The 16,180-nt window shown below is 39.9% G+C and overlaps 1 protein-coding gene across 1 annotated transcript in view; it reads right to left on the bottom strand.

Annotated features, from left to right (window-relative positions):
* Window positions 1–16,180, bottom strand: part of CFAP43 (cilia and flagella associated protein 43) — a 105,803-nt gene that overhangs the window by 42,974 nt on the left and 46,649 nt on the right. The window contains exons 11-13 of the mRNA XM_043475678.1: window positions 6,833–6,981; window positions 5,134–5,237; window positions 1,474–1,614 (exon numbers count right to left, since the gene is read on the bottom strand). Coding sequence (XP_043331613.1) covers window positions 1,474–1,614; window positions 5,134–5,237; window positions 6,833–6,981 — 394 coding nt within the window. The remainder of the gene's footprint in view (window positions 1–1,473; window positions 1,615–5,133; window positions 5,238–6,832; window positions 6,982–16,180) is intronic.

Below are 16,180 nucleotides of genomic sequence, written 5' to 3'. Positions count from 1 at the left end.
TACTGCACAATTGCACTCATCTCACATGCTAGTAAAGTAATGCTCAAAATTCTCCAAGTCAGGCTTCAACAGTATGTGAACTGTGAATTTCCAGATGTTCAAGCTGGATTTATAAAAGGCAAAGGAACTGGAGATCAAATTGCCAACATCATCGAAAAGGCAAGAGAGTTCCATAACAACATCTATTTCTGCTTTACTGACTATGCCAAAGCCTTTGACGGTGTGGACCACCACAAACTGCGGAAAATTCTGAAAGAGATGGGAATACCAGACCACCTTACCTGCCTCCTGAGAAATTTGTATGCAGGTCAAGAAGCAACAGTTAGAACTGGACATGGAACAACAGACTGGTTCCAAATTGGGAAAGGAGTATGTCAAGGCTGTATACTGTCACCCTGCTTATTTAACTTACATGCAGAGTACATCATGAGACATACTGGACTGGATGAAGCACAAGCTGGAATCAAGATTGACGGGAGAAATATCAATAACCTCAGATATGCAGATGATACCACATCTATAGCAGAAAGGGAAGAACTAAAGAGCCTCTTGATGAAAGTGAAAGAGGAGAGTGAAAAAGTTGGCCTAAAATTCAACATTCAGAAGACTAAGATCATGGCATCTGGTCCCAGTACTTCATGGCCAATAGATGGGGAAACAGTGGAAACAGTGACAGACTTTATTTTGGGGGGCTCCAAAATCGCTGCAGATGGAGACTGTAGCCATGAAATTAAAAGACACTTACTCCTTGGAAGGAAAGTTATGACCAACCTCGACAGCATATTAAAAAGCAAAGACATTATTTTGCCAAGGTCCATCTAGTCAAAGCTATGGTTTTTCCAGTAGTCATGTATGGATGTGAGAGCTGAACTATAAAGAAAGCTGAGCTCCGAGAAGAATTGATGCTTTTGAACTTTGGTGTTGGAGAAGACTCTTAAGAGTCCCTTGGACTGCAGGGAGATCCAACCAGTCTATCCTAAAGGAAATCAGTCTTGAATGTTCATTGGAAGGACTGATGCTGAAGCTGAAACTCCAAAACTCTGGCCACCTGATGCAAAGAACTGACTCCTTGGAAAAGACCCTGATGTTGGGAAAGATTGAAGGCAGGAGGAGAAGGGGACGACAGAGGATGAAATAGTTGGATAGCCTCACCGACTCAATGGACATGAGTTTGAGTAAGCTCCGGAAGTGGTGATGGACAGGGAAACCTGGCGTGCTGCAGTCCATGGTGTCCCAAAAAGTCGGACACAACTGAGTGACCGAACTGAACAGAGAGGAAAGTCCACATTTCACATTATTTAGCAGTCACATCAGCTTTATTTTGTAAGACACAAAAAAAGGTTGTGGGCATTTTAACCTCTCCACATGTTAAAAGAAAAAAAATGCTATCACTGGAAGAAAAAAAAAAAAAAAAGTTATAGCAACTATTCAACTGGGTGCCCAGGATAGAATTGCTTGCTCACTTTTCTTTACCTTCCGGTAGTATTTTAGGCAGAGAAAATATTTCCAGTCTGCTTCTTCTTGTTTCTGGAAATGGAGAAAGCACCATCACTTCTACTATGTCTGTTTCCAAAGGAGACACTGTGGATATTTGTAAAATGCCTTTGCCCATCTCTGAAAGCAAATGGAAATCAACACAAGTCATTATTGATATGTTTATAGAGGCTTTCATATTTCTAGGTAAGATATCACATTATAGACCTGTCTTAACTAAATCTTATCCAAATTTACTTATTGGATATTTAAGTGATGTTTAAACATAAGTGAGAGAAACATTTTTCGATGAGCAGATGGGGGATTCTCCCCATGAGATGTCTAAGTGGGCAAATTCAATCCAGCTGGGTGGGACTCAGCTTCCATCCAGCCAGAGGGGCCTCCAGAGTCTGCCGGCTCTACCCTACCCAGCAGCGCCCATAAGCTCTGGCCTCTTGAATGTCCACTCCAGCCATTTGCCCATTCCCAGTACTGAATAAACATTTTTGCCATGGTCAAGGTATCGCAGGTGTGGTGGGAATACACTTGCTGTTATGAGTCTGTCCTACAGTAAGCCAGCGAATCCCACTTCTGCAAGGTGCCTTGCCTGGGGCCCACCTTGGATTCTCTCAAGCTTCACTACCACCACTTCACACAGCTACTGTTCTGTGTGTGTCCACCATCTCAGGCCCCATCTCAGCCCCTCCCCTCAGGTGTTTATAGGGTAACCTTTCCTCTTACTGAGCAAGGGAGACAGAGAACATCTGACATAAACTTGACTTCAACTTTCTTGTCCTGAATCTCACATTTTCTGTTATCTTCCCTCTTCATTTCTTGACATTTTTTAGGAATAAACTGTAACCCTTTCCATCTGTGATTTTGAGCCTATGCCTCCAATATATTATTACACCATGTGCTATTAATTATCTCTTTTAATTTCCTTGGGTCTTTTATGTCTTCTCCTATTGAGGCCTTAAGACTCCTCTATCTTCAGATTAGAATGTTCCTTCAACCCTGTTTCCCCACCAGTTACTAATTCTCTTTTCTCCATTGCAAACATCCGAGAGCAGAAATTGCTGGTTACCAACCTCCTTTTCTGACTGCCTTTCCCACCTGAAACTCTGTCTCTCTGTCCCAAAGGGGTAGGTCTCCCTGGGCTCAGACAGTGACTGCCTCATCCTAGCCCTCAGGCCACTGACACTTCTGCCACAGTCCACCATTCAGACAGCCTTCCTTCTTCGAGCTCTTCCTGGTGTGGGTGACTCCCAGTTCTCTCGCCCATCTTTCGTTTTCTTCACTGCCTTGTCTTCTCTGTCTACATCTTCAGAGTAAGTAGCTTGTCCCATCCCATACTATGACTGACAAGATATGTTAAAAAATGGGACACTTAGGCAGGACTGGTACCCATTCTGAGGTCAGCCTTCAGTCCTACCACACTCCATGCCATCCAATTTACATATTTAGGTTACCTGTTTGACCTCATTACACAGTTGGGTTTGCTTCAACTCTGTCTTAAACCATCTCATGAGCTTCCATGATTTCAAGTTCAGAATTCCACCATTAAACTTTGAACTACAAATCTTCATTTCTGAATTAATGGTAAATATCTCCAAATGAAGATCTTATTGGCTTCAACTCTACAGAGCTTGTCAGCTCACCCTATCCCTCAGCCTCCATAACTTTCTTCCCCCTTGAGTTTTTACTTCAACTGATGACAGCACAAACTTCCACCATCTGGGTTAGAAACTTCAGAGTCATTGCTGATCCCTTCCTTTCACATACAATCAATTATCAAGTTCTACCAATTCCATCATTCATAACTGTCCACTCCTTCCCCTTTCCATGACTGCTCCATGATCTTGTACACTGTGGATAAGAGCATAAGCTCTGAAACCAGACTTCCTGAGCTTGAGTCCTGGATACCTGTGTGCTTTGGACAAATACTTAACCTCATTGTGCCTCAATTGCCTTATCTTTAAACTGGGCATAACAGTGGTCTCAACCTCACAAAAGTTGCCTATAAGAATTAAATGAATTAACACATGCCAAGTACTTAGAATACTGGATATTACATAAGGACTCCCTCAGTAAATGTTGGCTTTTGTTATGACTAACAGCATTTCTTGTGTGAGTTACTATAATGTTTTTCTGAATTTTTTTATTCCGTTCTCTTGCCTTTCTTCTCCAGCCTTCACACTGATGCCAGAGTCGTCCTCTAAAAACCAAATCAAATCACACTAGTCCCATCTTGAAAACGTCTGATGATGTGTCATTAACTATAGATCAAAGCCCAGACTCCTTGGGATGATGTTCAAGACCCTCCACTTTGTTTCAAACCTTGTCATCATGATCATAATCTGGTAAACTCATATACTTGTTATGCCAGACTTCTTGCCATTCCAAGTGCCATTGCTCAAACTTTTGTCCTGAGCTAGAATGCCAACAAGCCCCATCCTCCACTAGTTTAAATCCTTGCAAAATTCTCCTGCTCCGTATTCTCTGTGTCTCCTCTTCACTTCCATTCCTTTCTTCACACCTGAGAATTAATTACTTCTTTTCCTGAGCCTACATAGCACTCTGCTATTCCTCCTCCACTAAATTCCTTCCTTGACATTTTCATGCTTCCACAGGGCCTAGGTTCAGCATTTTACACTTAGTAGGCACTCAATTTTTAAAAATCAGTACATAGATTTGAAAATTTACATTTACATTTGGAATATAAAGCCAGAGAGAAAAGTATTAGTTCTTATTATTTATCACCAAAGTGCTATCTCGCCTGTCAGTTCTGTGGTTTACCTGGGCATTTGGACACACATTACTGAAACAGCTGAAGGTCATTTTTTTTTTGAAGGTCATTTTTTAAAAATTTTTATTCGTTTATTTTTGGCCACACCACATGGCTTGTGGAATCTTAGTTCCCCAACCAGGGATTGAACCCGAGCCCTTGGTTGTGAAAGCACGGAGTAAAGATGCATGTAACAAAACATTCTTTAGATATTTTAATTAAATAGAGATCAAATATTATTTAAAAAGTTATTTCGGGACTTCCCTGGTGGTTCAGTGGCCAAGATTCCACACTCCCAATGCAGGGGGCCTGGTTCAATCTCTGGTTGGGGAACTAGATTCCACATGCTGCAACTATAGATCCTGCACACCACAACTAAAGATTCTGGTGTGGCAACTAAGACCCAGCACAGCCAAATACATACATAAATTTTTTTTTTTAAGTATTTCAGGGATAAACCAACTCAACTTACATTTGCAGTAACACTAGAAACATTTAGCCATTTCATTAATTCATTAACTGATTCAAGAAGAGTTATTTAATATCAACTGTATACCAAGTAGATGAACCAAAACCTCTAAAGATGACATGCGAATTCTCCTTAGTAACTTTGAACAGCTATTTAAATGCTTTAGTTTTAGAAAACATGCTACAAGTAATTGCTTCACCATGGCCCCATTTTCACAACTTCAAATTCTTTAGAATAAATTGACCAACATCTTAAGTTGATAAGCAGTCTACTGCAACTTTCCTGGCGATTTGGTGGTTAAGACTCTGTGCTCCCAGGGTAGGGGGCATGGGTTTGATCCCTGGTCAAGGAACTAAGATCCCACATGCTGCCCAGATAGGGGAATAAAAGAATTCAGTGTAAGTACCTATGAATCCAAGAATCTCAAATGAACTTGAGGGTTTGGCATTGATAACAAAAATGTGTCCTTCTGATGTTCCAACGAATACATACATTCCTCTCTGGTCATACCTAGAAAAGAAGAAATCTGATTATCATATTCTATTTGTTTCACTAATAGGATGGTAAACAAATTTATTGAAAGACATCATGGAGATATACCCAAAACCAATTATTCTTATGGTTTATGATTTTTAATATTATCAGACCTTATAAAAGGTAAGTGAATATAGATGAATGTAATCATTGCATTTTAGGCTAATATTGTTTCTAAATTGTAACTTTAAGTAGATGGTCAAGAAGATTCACTAAAAATGGGCAACTATGTCATCATAAGTGAACAAAATGTGACAGTAAAACTTTCTGATATTTCAGGTGGACATAAGCAATTCTCAAATTAGAGATGAGTGGAGCATTCCAATGCCCCTCAGTACCAGTCCTGGCAGAAAGAAGAAGATTATAGCAAAATGTTTCTATACTTTGATCAAATTAGAAAAAGTGGGAAATGCAAATTAGGATAAGAGAGAAACATCTGAGAAAGCAGAGGTGCCAAAAAGATGATACAGAGGAGTGGAATGTAAATGGAGAGAGATTACAGATCCTTCCCTGCAGAGGCAGCAGAGCACGTAGGAACAGCACAGATGGTGGAAACCCAGCTCCTTCCAGTGCTAGCTGACTAATCTTGGCAAATGCTTCTTTCTGCACCTAAATTATCTCACTTGTGAAACAGGGACAAGCATAATACTTTTCTGAATGTTTGACAAGTGTCACATTCAATAAACTACAATGTGTAACAGCACATCAAGCTGTGAAGCAGGGCAAAAATGTCATTTCTTGTGAATACTTAGAATTATGATAAATTAATCAAAGATACAATAATAACAATATAATAAGTCTAAACTCAGTGTCTCTATGCTGTCTTCTAAAAAGTACTGTTTCAAAAAATTTGAAATCATCTAAATGCCTATCAATATACTGTCTTAAAAATTATGGAATGTATTCCATGTGATGGAATACTATGTAGCTGTAAAAAAGAATGAAGGTCTTCATGTGTGGATAGAAAACTTTCTCTAAGATATACAATTAAGTGAAAAAAATTGTGGTGCAGAACATTATATATGGTTTGCTACTGTATAAGAGCAAAGGCAATGATTCTGGAGCCCGATTGCCTGGGTTCAAATCTCAACATTTGCCATTTACAACATGTGTGATATTAATAGTTATTTTTTTTCTTTCTTTTTTTTTTTTTAGTTATTTAAATTCTTTATGTATCATCTTCCTTATCTTTAAAATGGAAACAATAAGAATACCTATCTCATGAGGTTAATATAACAGAAGTTCCTGGTACACTCTAAGTGCTTGATACACATTCATGCAATTAAAAGGAAGTACTTATTTTTCTGCTTGTTTGTGAATAAAATATGTCCAGTAAAAAGACACAAGAAACTAGTAACAAGCTGTCTCCAAGGAGGAGAACTGGGTATTTGGGGATAACAGTGGGAAACTGTATTGTACTATATACACCTCTGTATTTCTTGAATGTAGAACTGAGTCACTATACTAATTTTCAAAACAACACATGTAAAACCTAAAAAAAGTTAAAACTTCAGTGGAATTCTCAACAGACAGACCTGACAAAGTTGCTGCCAGAAACAGGCGGTACTTACAGGAGGTGCTGCACAGGTGATTCAGAGAGAAAGGCCTTATGAACTTCATGAGGGGATTCCACATCCCGGACGTCGAGAAAGTGGACAAGGCCATCCTCGGTCCCCACGGCTGCAGAGAGGGAGGAAGGAGAGCAGGCCAGAACTGTTGCCTGTTTAAGACAGATGCAAAACAGAAATAGACTCACAGATATGGAAAACCAAAGGAGAGGGGGGGGGCAGGGTAAAACAGGGGCATGGGATTAACAGACATAAACTACTAGATATAAAACACATTAGCAAAAGGGTACACTGTATAACACAGGGAATTATACCCACTAATCTTATAATAAGCTATAATTGAGTATACTCTACAAAAATACTGAATCACTGTGCTGTTCGCCTGAAAAATTAGCATAATACTGTAAATCAATTAACTTCAATAAAAAATAAAATAAATTAAACCCCAGCTTCACTGCACCAGAAAATGAAGTCTGCTTTCCTACATTTAAGAGTTCTACAGTTTATTTGAAAAGCCTACAGAATGAGAGGAATGGCAAGTGTCATGTGGTATTACAAATTATACACTCAACATTCTTCAGCTAATCAATCATATAAGAAGTCATAGGAATCTAAATATCACACTCTTTTATCCTAAAATTGAAATGATAAAATATGAGAAAATTGCCTGAACTTTAAACCATGGCTTCATTTTTATCCTTAATTGATTAGAAAATGATTATACCCAATAATAATGAAAAATAAAATAGGAAATTTAAAATATATTCCTAGAATCTTTTGGACATCTTTATTGAATGTTAGTGATTTATAAAAATCAGCATTCATCTGCTGGATAATATTAGATCCTGGTATAACTGAGGAAGACTTCAAAAAATAACTGTATCATGGAGCACATGGCCTGTCACCAAAGAAACGCATCACAGAGTCCTGCTTATCTAACAGTCATTTACAGAAGATGATATCTAAGAGAACAAACTTGTGGTCATGATACTTAAGGAATCAGATTCATTTCTCTATAGTTTTCACTGACAAAGCCCACTGGGGTCCCCCAGAAAAGTCAGATGGAAACTAGGTGATAAGGTCTAAGCTCTTCATTTGTGCTTTAGTCTAATTTCACCTGCTCACAGGGCACATGTGCAGCAGTCTTGCACCCAGCACTTCAGACCAGAGTTCTTAGTGTGAGACCTCTGCAACACCTCAACTTCGTGGCCATGTGGAGATGTACTGCCAGTAACACCTCAATTCAAGACTTTGGATGGCAGCAGGGGTGGCTATGCACAGAGATGCGGCACCCAGAACTTGGATATCGAGGGGAGCATCATGGCTGGGCTGGCCCCATGACAACTCTGCCCGCCCCCAAGGAGAACTCTATAGAGCAGCCTCAGCCACTGTGATGAAAGCATGTGCTCTAGAAGAAGAGCTCCCACCTCTCCACCCTCTGATCAAAGAATAAGATTTTCCTTTGCTGTTGAACCAAACTCAGTCTTGCTCTATTGGCACAAGAAACACCAGAGAGGGGGACCCCTGTACGAACATAATGACATTTTGGAGGTTGTTTCAAATAAAACAACAGAATGCTAGAAATAGAAAAGATCTTGAGATCATCCTTTTGCAGATTAGAAAGCAGAGGCAAAGAAAAATGTAGCAATTTGCCCCCAGGATCCCAAAGCTGATAACAAAGCTCAGAGGAAAACTCAGGTGTCCTGCCTCATTAGAATGCAGTTTCTCCATTGAGCAGGTTTTCCTTTTATTTTATTTTTTTAAATATTTAACAGCCCTATTTTATTTATTTATTTATTTATTTTATTCAAGTTATTTTATTCAGAACAGCTCATTGGCTTTTTTTTTTTTTGTATTAGTTGGAGGCTAATTACTTCACAACATTTCAGTGGGTTTTGTCATACATTGATATGAATCAGCCATAGATTTACACGTATTCCCCATCCCGATCCCCCCTCCCACCTCCCTCTCCACCAGATTCCTCTGGGTCTTCCCAGTGCACCAGGCCCGAGCACTTGTCTCATGCATCCCACCTGGGCTGGTGATCTGTTTCACCATAGATAATATACATGCTGTTCTTTCGAAACATCCCACCCTCACCTTCTCCCACAGAGTTCAAAAGTCTGTTCTGTACTTCTGTGTCTCTTTTTCTGTTTTGCATATAGGGTTATCGTTACCATCTTTCTAAATTCCATATATATGTGTTAGTATGCTGTAATGTTCTTTATCTTTCTGGCTTACTTCACTCTGTATAAGGGGCTCCAGTTTCATCCATCTCATTAGGACTGATTCAAATGAATTCTTTTTAATGGCTGAGTAATATTCCATGGTGTATATGTACCACAGCTTCCTTATCCATTCATCTGCTGATGGGCATCTAGGTTGCTTCCATGTCCTGGCTATTATAAACAGTGCTGCGATGAACATTGGGGTGCACGTGTCTCTTTCAGATCTGGTTTCCTCAGTGTGTATGCCCAGAAGTGGGATTGCTGGGTCATATGGCAGTTCTATTTCCAGTTTTTTAAGAAATCTCCACACTGTTTTCCATAGTGGCTGTACTAGTTTGCATTCCCACCAACAGTGTAAGAGGGTTCCCTTTTCTCCACACCCTCTCCAGCATTTATTGCTTGTAGACTTTTGGATAGCAGCCATCCTGACTGGCGTGTAATGGTACCTCATTGTGGTTTTGATTTGCATTTCTCTGATAATGAGTGATGTTGAGCATCTTTTCATGTGTTTGTTAGCCATCTGTATGTCTTCTTTGGAGAAATGTCTGTTTAGTTCTTTGGCCCATTTTTTGATTGGGTCATTTATTTTTCTGGAATTGAGCTGCAGGAGTTGCTTGTATATTTTTGAGATTAATCCTTTGTCTGTTTCTTCATTTGCTATTATTTTCTCCCAATCTGAGGGCTGTCTTTTCACCTTACTTATAGTTTCCTTTGTAGTGCAAAAGCTTTTAAGTTTCATTAGGTCCCATTTGTTTAGTTTTGCTTTTATTTCCAATATTCTGGGAGGTGGGTCATAGAGGATCTTGCTGTGATTTATGTCGGAGAGTGTTTTGCCTATGTTCTCCTCTAGGAGTTTTATAGTTTCTGGTCTTACATTTAGATCTTTAATCCATTTTGAGTTTATTTTTGTGTATGGTGTTAGAAAGTGTTCTAGTTTCATTCTTTTACAAGTGGTTGACCAGTTTTCCCAGCACCACTTGTTAAAGAGGTTGTCTTTTTTCCATTGTATATCCTTGCCTCCTTTGTCAAAGATAAGGTGTCCATAGGTTCGTGGATTTATCTCTGGGCTTTCTATTCTGTTCCATTGATCTATATTTCTGTCTTTGTGCCAGTACCATACTGTCTTGATGACTGTGGCTTTGTAGTAGAGTCTGAAGTCAGGCAGGTTGATTCCTCCAGTTCCATTCTTCTTTCTCAAGATTACTTTGGCTATTCGAGGTTTTTTGTATTTCCATACAAATTGTGAAATTATTTGTTCTAGTTCTGTGAAAAATACCGTTGGTAGCTTGATAGGGATTGCATTGAATCTATAGATTGCTTTGGGTAGAATAGCCATTTTGACAATATTGATTCTTCCAATCCATGAACACGGTATGTTTCTCCATCTGTTTGTGTCCTCTTTGATTTCTTTCATCAGTGTTTTATAGTTTTCTATGTATAGGTCTTTTGTTTCTTTAGGTAGATATACTCCTAAGTATTTTATTCTTTTTGTTGCAATGGTGAATGGTATTGTTTCCTTAATTTCTCTTTCTGTTTTTTCATTGTTAGTATATAGGAATGCAAGGGATTTCTGTGTGTTAATTTTATATCCTGCAACTTTACTATATTCATTGATTAGCTCTAGTAATTTTCTGGTAGAGTCTTTAGGGTTTTCTATGTAGAGGATCATGTCATCTGCAAACAGTGAGAGTTTCACTTCTTCTTTTCCTATCTGGATTCCTTTTACTTCTTCTTCTGCTCTGATTGCTGTGGCCAAAACTTCCAACACTATGTTGAATAGTAGTGGTGAGAGTGGGCACCCTTGTCTTGTTCCTGATTTCAGGGGAAATGCTTTCAATTTTTCACCATTGAGGGTGATACTTGCTGTGGGTTTGTCATATATAGCTTTTATTATGTTGAGGTATGTTCCTTCTATTCCTGCTTTCTGGAGAGTTTTAATCATAAATGAGTGTTGAATTTTGTCAAAGGCTTTCTCTGCATCTATTGAGATAATCATATGGTTTTTATCTTTCAATTTGTTAATGTGGTGTATTACATTGATTGATTTGCAGATATTAAAGAATCCTTGCATTCCTGGGATAAAGCCCACTTGGTCATGGTGTATGATTTTTTTTAATATGTTGTTGGATTCTGTTTGCTAGAATTTTGTTAAGGATTTTTGCATCTATGTTCATCAGTGATATTGGCCTGTAGTTTTCTTTTTTGTGGCATCTTTGGTTTTGGAATTAGGGTGATGGTGGCCTCATAGAATGAGTTTGGAAGCTTACGTTCATCTGCAATTTTCTGGAAGAGTTTGAGTAAGATAGGTGTTAGCTCTTCTCTAAATTTTTGGTAGAATTCAGCTGTGAAGCCATCTGGTCCTGGGCTTTTGTTTGCTGGAAGATTTTTGATTACATTTCGATTTCCTTGCTTTTGATGGGTCTGTTAAATCTTCTATTTCTTCTGGTTCAGTTTTGGAAGGTTATTACTTTTCTTAAAATTGGTCCATTCATTCAAAGTTGTCCATTTATTGGCATATGGGCTGCTGGTAGTAAGTATCTTATTGATCCTTTGTATCTCAGTTGTTGTCTGTTGTGATCTCTCCATTTTCATTCTAATTTGTTAATTTGGTTCTTCCCTCTTTGTTTTCCTTAATGAGTCTTGCTAACGGTTTGTCAATTTTGTTTATCTTTTTAAAAAACCAGCTTTTAGCTTTGTTGATTTTTGCTATGGTCTCTTTTGTTTCTTTTGCATTTATTTCTGCCCTAATTTTAAAGATTTCTTTCCTTCTACTAACCCTGGGGTTCTTCATTTCTTCCTTCTCTAGTTGCTTTAGGTGTAGAGTTAGGTTATTTATTTGACTTTTTTTCTTGTTTCTTGAGGTAAGCCTGTATTGATATGAACCTTCTCCTTAGCACTGCTTTTACAGTGTCCCATAGGTTTTGGGTTGTTGTGTTTTCATTTTCATTCATTTCTATACATATTTTGATTTCTTTTTTGATTTCTTCTATGATGTGTTGATTATTCAGATGCGTGTTATTTAGCCTCCATATGTTTGAATTTTTAATAATTTTTCCCTGTAATTGAGATCTAATCTTACTGCACTGTGGTCAGAAAAGATGACTGGAATGATTTCAATTTTTTTTGAATTTTCCAAGACCAGATTTATGGCCCAGGATGTGATCTATTCTGGAGAAGGTTCTGTGTGCACTTGAGAAAAAGGTGAAGTTGATTGTTTTGGGGTGAAATGTCCTATAGATATCAATTAGGTCCTGCTGGTCCATTGTGTTCATTTAAGGTTTGTCGGTTTCCTTGTAATTTCTTGTTTAGTTGATCTATCCCATAGTTGTGAGTGGGGTATTAAAGTCTCCACACTATTATTGTTTACTATTAATTCTCTTTCATACTCATAGCGTTTGCCGTACATATTGCGGTGGCTTCTATGTTTGGGTGCATATATATTTATAATTGTTAATCTTCTTCTTGGATTGATCCTTTGATCATTATGTAGTGTCCTTCTTTGTCTCTTTTCACATCCTTCATTTGAAAGTCTATTTTATCTGATATGAGTATTGCGACTCCTGCTTTCTTTTGGTCTCTGTTTGCGTGAAATATTTTTTTCCAGCCCTTCACTTTTAGTCTGTATGTGTCTCTTGCTTTGAGGTGGGTCTCTTGTAGACAGCATATATAGGGGTCTTGTTTTGTATCCATTCAGCCAGTCTTTGTCTTTTTGGTTGGGGCATTAACCCATTTACATTTAGGGTAATTATTGATAGGTGTGGATCCCAAGTTGCCATTTACTTTGTTGTTTGGGTCACGTTATATACAACCTTTCTGCATTTCCTGTCTAGAGAAGATCCTTTAGCATTGTTGAAGAGCTGGTTTGGTGGTGCTGAATTCTCTCAGCTTTTGCTTATCTGTAAAGCTTTTGAATTCTCCTTCATATCTGAATGAGATCCTTGCTGGATACAGTAATCTAGGTTGTAGGTTATTCTCTTTCATTACTTTCAGTATGTCCTGCCATTCCCTTCTGGCCTGGAGGGTTTCTATTGATAGATCACCTGTTATCCTTATGGGAATCCCTTTGTGTGTTATTTGTTGTTTCTCCCTTGCTGCTTTTAGTATTTGTTCTTTGTGTTTGATCTTTGTTAATTTGATTAATATGCGTCTTGGGGTGTTTCGCCTTGGGTTTATCCTGTTTGGGACTCTCTGGGTTTCTTGGACTTGGGTGGCTATTTCCTTTCCCATTTTAGGGAAGTTTTCAGCTATTATCTCCTCGAGTATTTTCTTCTGGCCTTTCTTTTTGTCTTCTTTTCTGGAAACTCCTATGATCGAATGTTGGGGCGTTTCACAGTGTCCCAGAGGTCCCTGAGGTTGTCCTCATTTCTTTTTGATCCTTTTTCTTTTTTTCCTCTCTGCTTCATTTATTTCCACCATTTTATCTTCTACCTCACTTTATCCTATCTTCTGCTCCGTTATTCTACTCTGGTTCCCTCCAAAGTGTTTTTGATTCTCATTCATTTGCATTATTCATTTTTAATTGACTCTTTTTTATTTCTTCTAGGTCTTTATTAAAACAGTTCTTTCTTGATCTTTTCAATTCTTTGTTTCCAGGCTATTTATCTGTAACTCCATTTTGTTTTCAAGATTTTTGGGATTTCATTTTTTATATCATTTATTCCTAATCTTTTTCAGGTAGATTCCCTATCTCCTCCTCTTTTGTTTGACTTGGTGGGCATTTTTCATGTTCCTTTACCTGTTGGGTATTTCTTTGCCTTTTCATCTTGTTTAGATTGCTGTATCTGGAGTGGGCTTTCTGTATTCTGGAGGTCTGTGGTTCGTTTTTATTGTGGAGGATTAACCCAGTGGGTGGGGTTAGACGATTGGCTTGTCAAGATTTCCTGGTTAGGGGAGCTTGCGTCAGTGTTCTGGTGCATGGAACTTGATTTCTTCTCTTTGGAGAGCAATGGAGTGCCCAGTAATGAGTTTTGAGATGGGTCTATGTGTTAGGTGTGTCCTTTGGCAGCCTGTATGTTGATGTTCAGGGCTATGTTCCTGTGTTGCTGGAGAATTTGCGTAGTATGTCTTGCTCTAAAACTTATTGGCTCTTGGGTGGTGGTTGGTTTCAGTGTAGGTATGGAGGCTTTTGGACGGTCACTTATTACTTAAAGTTCCATGTAGTCAGGAGTTTTCTGGTGTTCTCAGGTTTTGGGCTTAAGTCTCCTGCCTCTGGATTTCAGTTTTATTCTTCCTGTAGTCTCAGGACTTCTCCAACTATGCAGCCCTGATAAGAAAACTTCTAGGTTAATGGCTAAAAGATTCTCCCCCATTAGGGACACCCAGAGAGGTTCACAGAGTTACATGAAGAAGAGGAGAGGGAGGAGGGAGATAGAGATGAACAGGAGGAGAAAAAGGGGGACTCAAGAGGAGAGAGACAGATCTACGCAGCTGTCTGTTCCCAGAGTGTTCTCCGTAGCCCAGTCACCTACAAGGATTCACAGAATTGGATTGGGAAGAGAAGGGGAAAGGAGGAAATAGAGGTGTTCTGAGGTAGAAAACAGAGAGTCAAGATTGGGAGAGAATAATCTTCGGTTTAAAATAGGGCTTCTCTTCTTTTTTTTTTTTTGTAAGGTTATAGTGTATTGAAAATGAAAATTAAGGAGTAGTAGAGGAGTACTAGAGGACTTTAAAAGAAATAAGAGAAAAAGAAAAATAGAAAATAGAAGAGAAAAAGGAAAGAAAAAAAAGAAAAAAAAGAAAGAAAAAAAAAAAGAAAAAAAAATTTTTTTTTTTCCCCCTAATTAAAAAATCGTAAAAGTCTGTGGAAATGAAAGTTAAAGAGTAATGGGGGAGTAATAGGGGATTTTAAAGGAAAATAAAAGAGAAGAAAGAAAAAAGAAAAAAAAAGAAAAAAAGGAAAAAAAATAAAAAAAAAAAGAGAAAAAAAGTAAAATTATATCTAGGAGTTTCTCTGGAGCTGTTGCGGTCAGTGTGGGTTCGGCTCAGTTTCAGATAGCTCCTCGTTCCAGCTTACGCTTCTCGATATCTACAGGCCCCTCCGGTGTAGTCAGCGTTTCCTAGAGGGATTTTAATCTGTTGCACCAGTCCCTTCTGAAGCGGTTCCCTTTGTTTATTTGGCTTCTGTTTGCCGGTCTCTTCAGAGCCTCATTTCCGCCCTGACACAGGCGGGCGGAGGTGGACTCTTACTCAGGTAGCTAGTTCCGTCGCTCTGCGGGGCAGGGAGGGGCTTGCGCTGTGGGGACAGGCTTGCGCCGCGGGGATGGGCTGGGGCTGCCGGGAGGGGCTGACGCTGCTTTCTCCGTCTGTGCTGCTCAGGCTCCCGGCCGGTCTATATGGAGCGCACCCCGCGCTGCGCGAGGTTCCAGCCCTCGGGTGTTCCACAAAAGCGCGGAAGGAAAAGCTGCGCCCCCTCTCTGTGCCTTCCCCATCAGAGCGGTCCAGGCAGCCAGGGGCTTGGTGGGCGCACTCTACCCAGGTGTGGCGCGCCCCCTCCCTTCCGCGGACCCAGACTCAGTTTCCGCTGGCGCCAGTCGGGCGTGCGCGCCTTCCGCCCTCCCTGTCCCCAGCCCCAGTCCCCGCCAGCGCCGGTCGGGTGCCTGCGGCCTGTGTCTCTCCGCGACCTTCCCCTCCCCCCTGCCTCCGGCGGGGCTGGGCCGGTCCGCAGCCTGCGAGCTCCTCTCTGGACCCTCTCGGTCTCTTTGTTCTGCAAACGGCCGGCAGTGTGTTCGGGCTGGTTAATTTACTCTCTCTCTTTTGGTCTCCCACAGTTCAAGTTGGAAACTCACAGAAGTTCCCTCCGATTGTCCTCAGGGCACTCGGCCCGGACCCTACCCCAAGCAATGCCGCCTAAGAGCTCCCGGGACGGATCTCCGTCCTTAGCTCTTTTGTCTCACTTTTTATCTTTTATATTTTGTCCTACCTCCTTTCGAAGACAATGGGCTGCTTTTCTGGGCGCCCGATGACCTCAGCTAGCGATCCGAAGTTGTTTTGCGAAGTTTGCTCTGCGTTCAGTTATTCTTTTGATGAATTTGTAGGAGAGAAAGTGGTCTCCCCGTCCTACTCCTCCACCATCTTGGCTCCTCTATTTTCTTTTTTTTCAAATCCTCCCAAACTGCAGCTTCAA

This window comes from Cervus canadensis, chromosome 8, assembly GCF_019320065.1.
Source record: "Cervus canadensis isolate Bull #8, Minnesota chromosome 8, ASM1932006v1, whole genome shotgun sequence".
In the NCBI taxonomy this organism is placed as follows: domain Eukaryota; kingdom Metazoa; phylum Chordata; class Mammalia; order Artiodactyla; family Cervidae; genus Cervus; species Cervus canadensis.
This window is presented reverse-complemented; position numbering and strand designations above follow the sequence as displayed.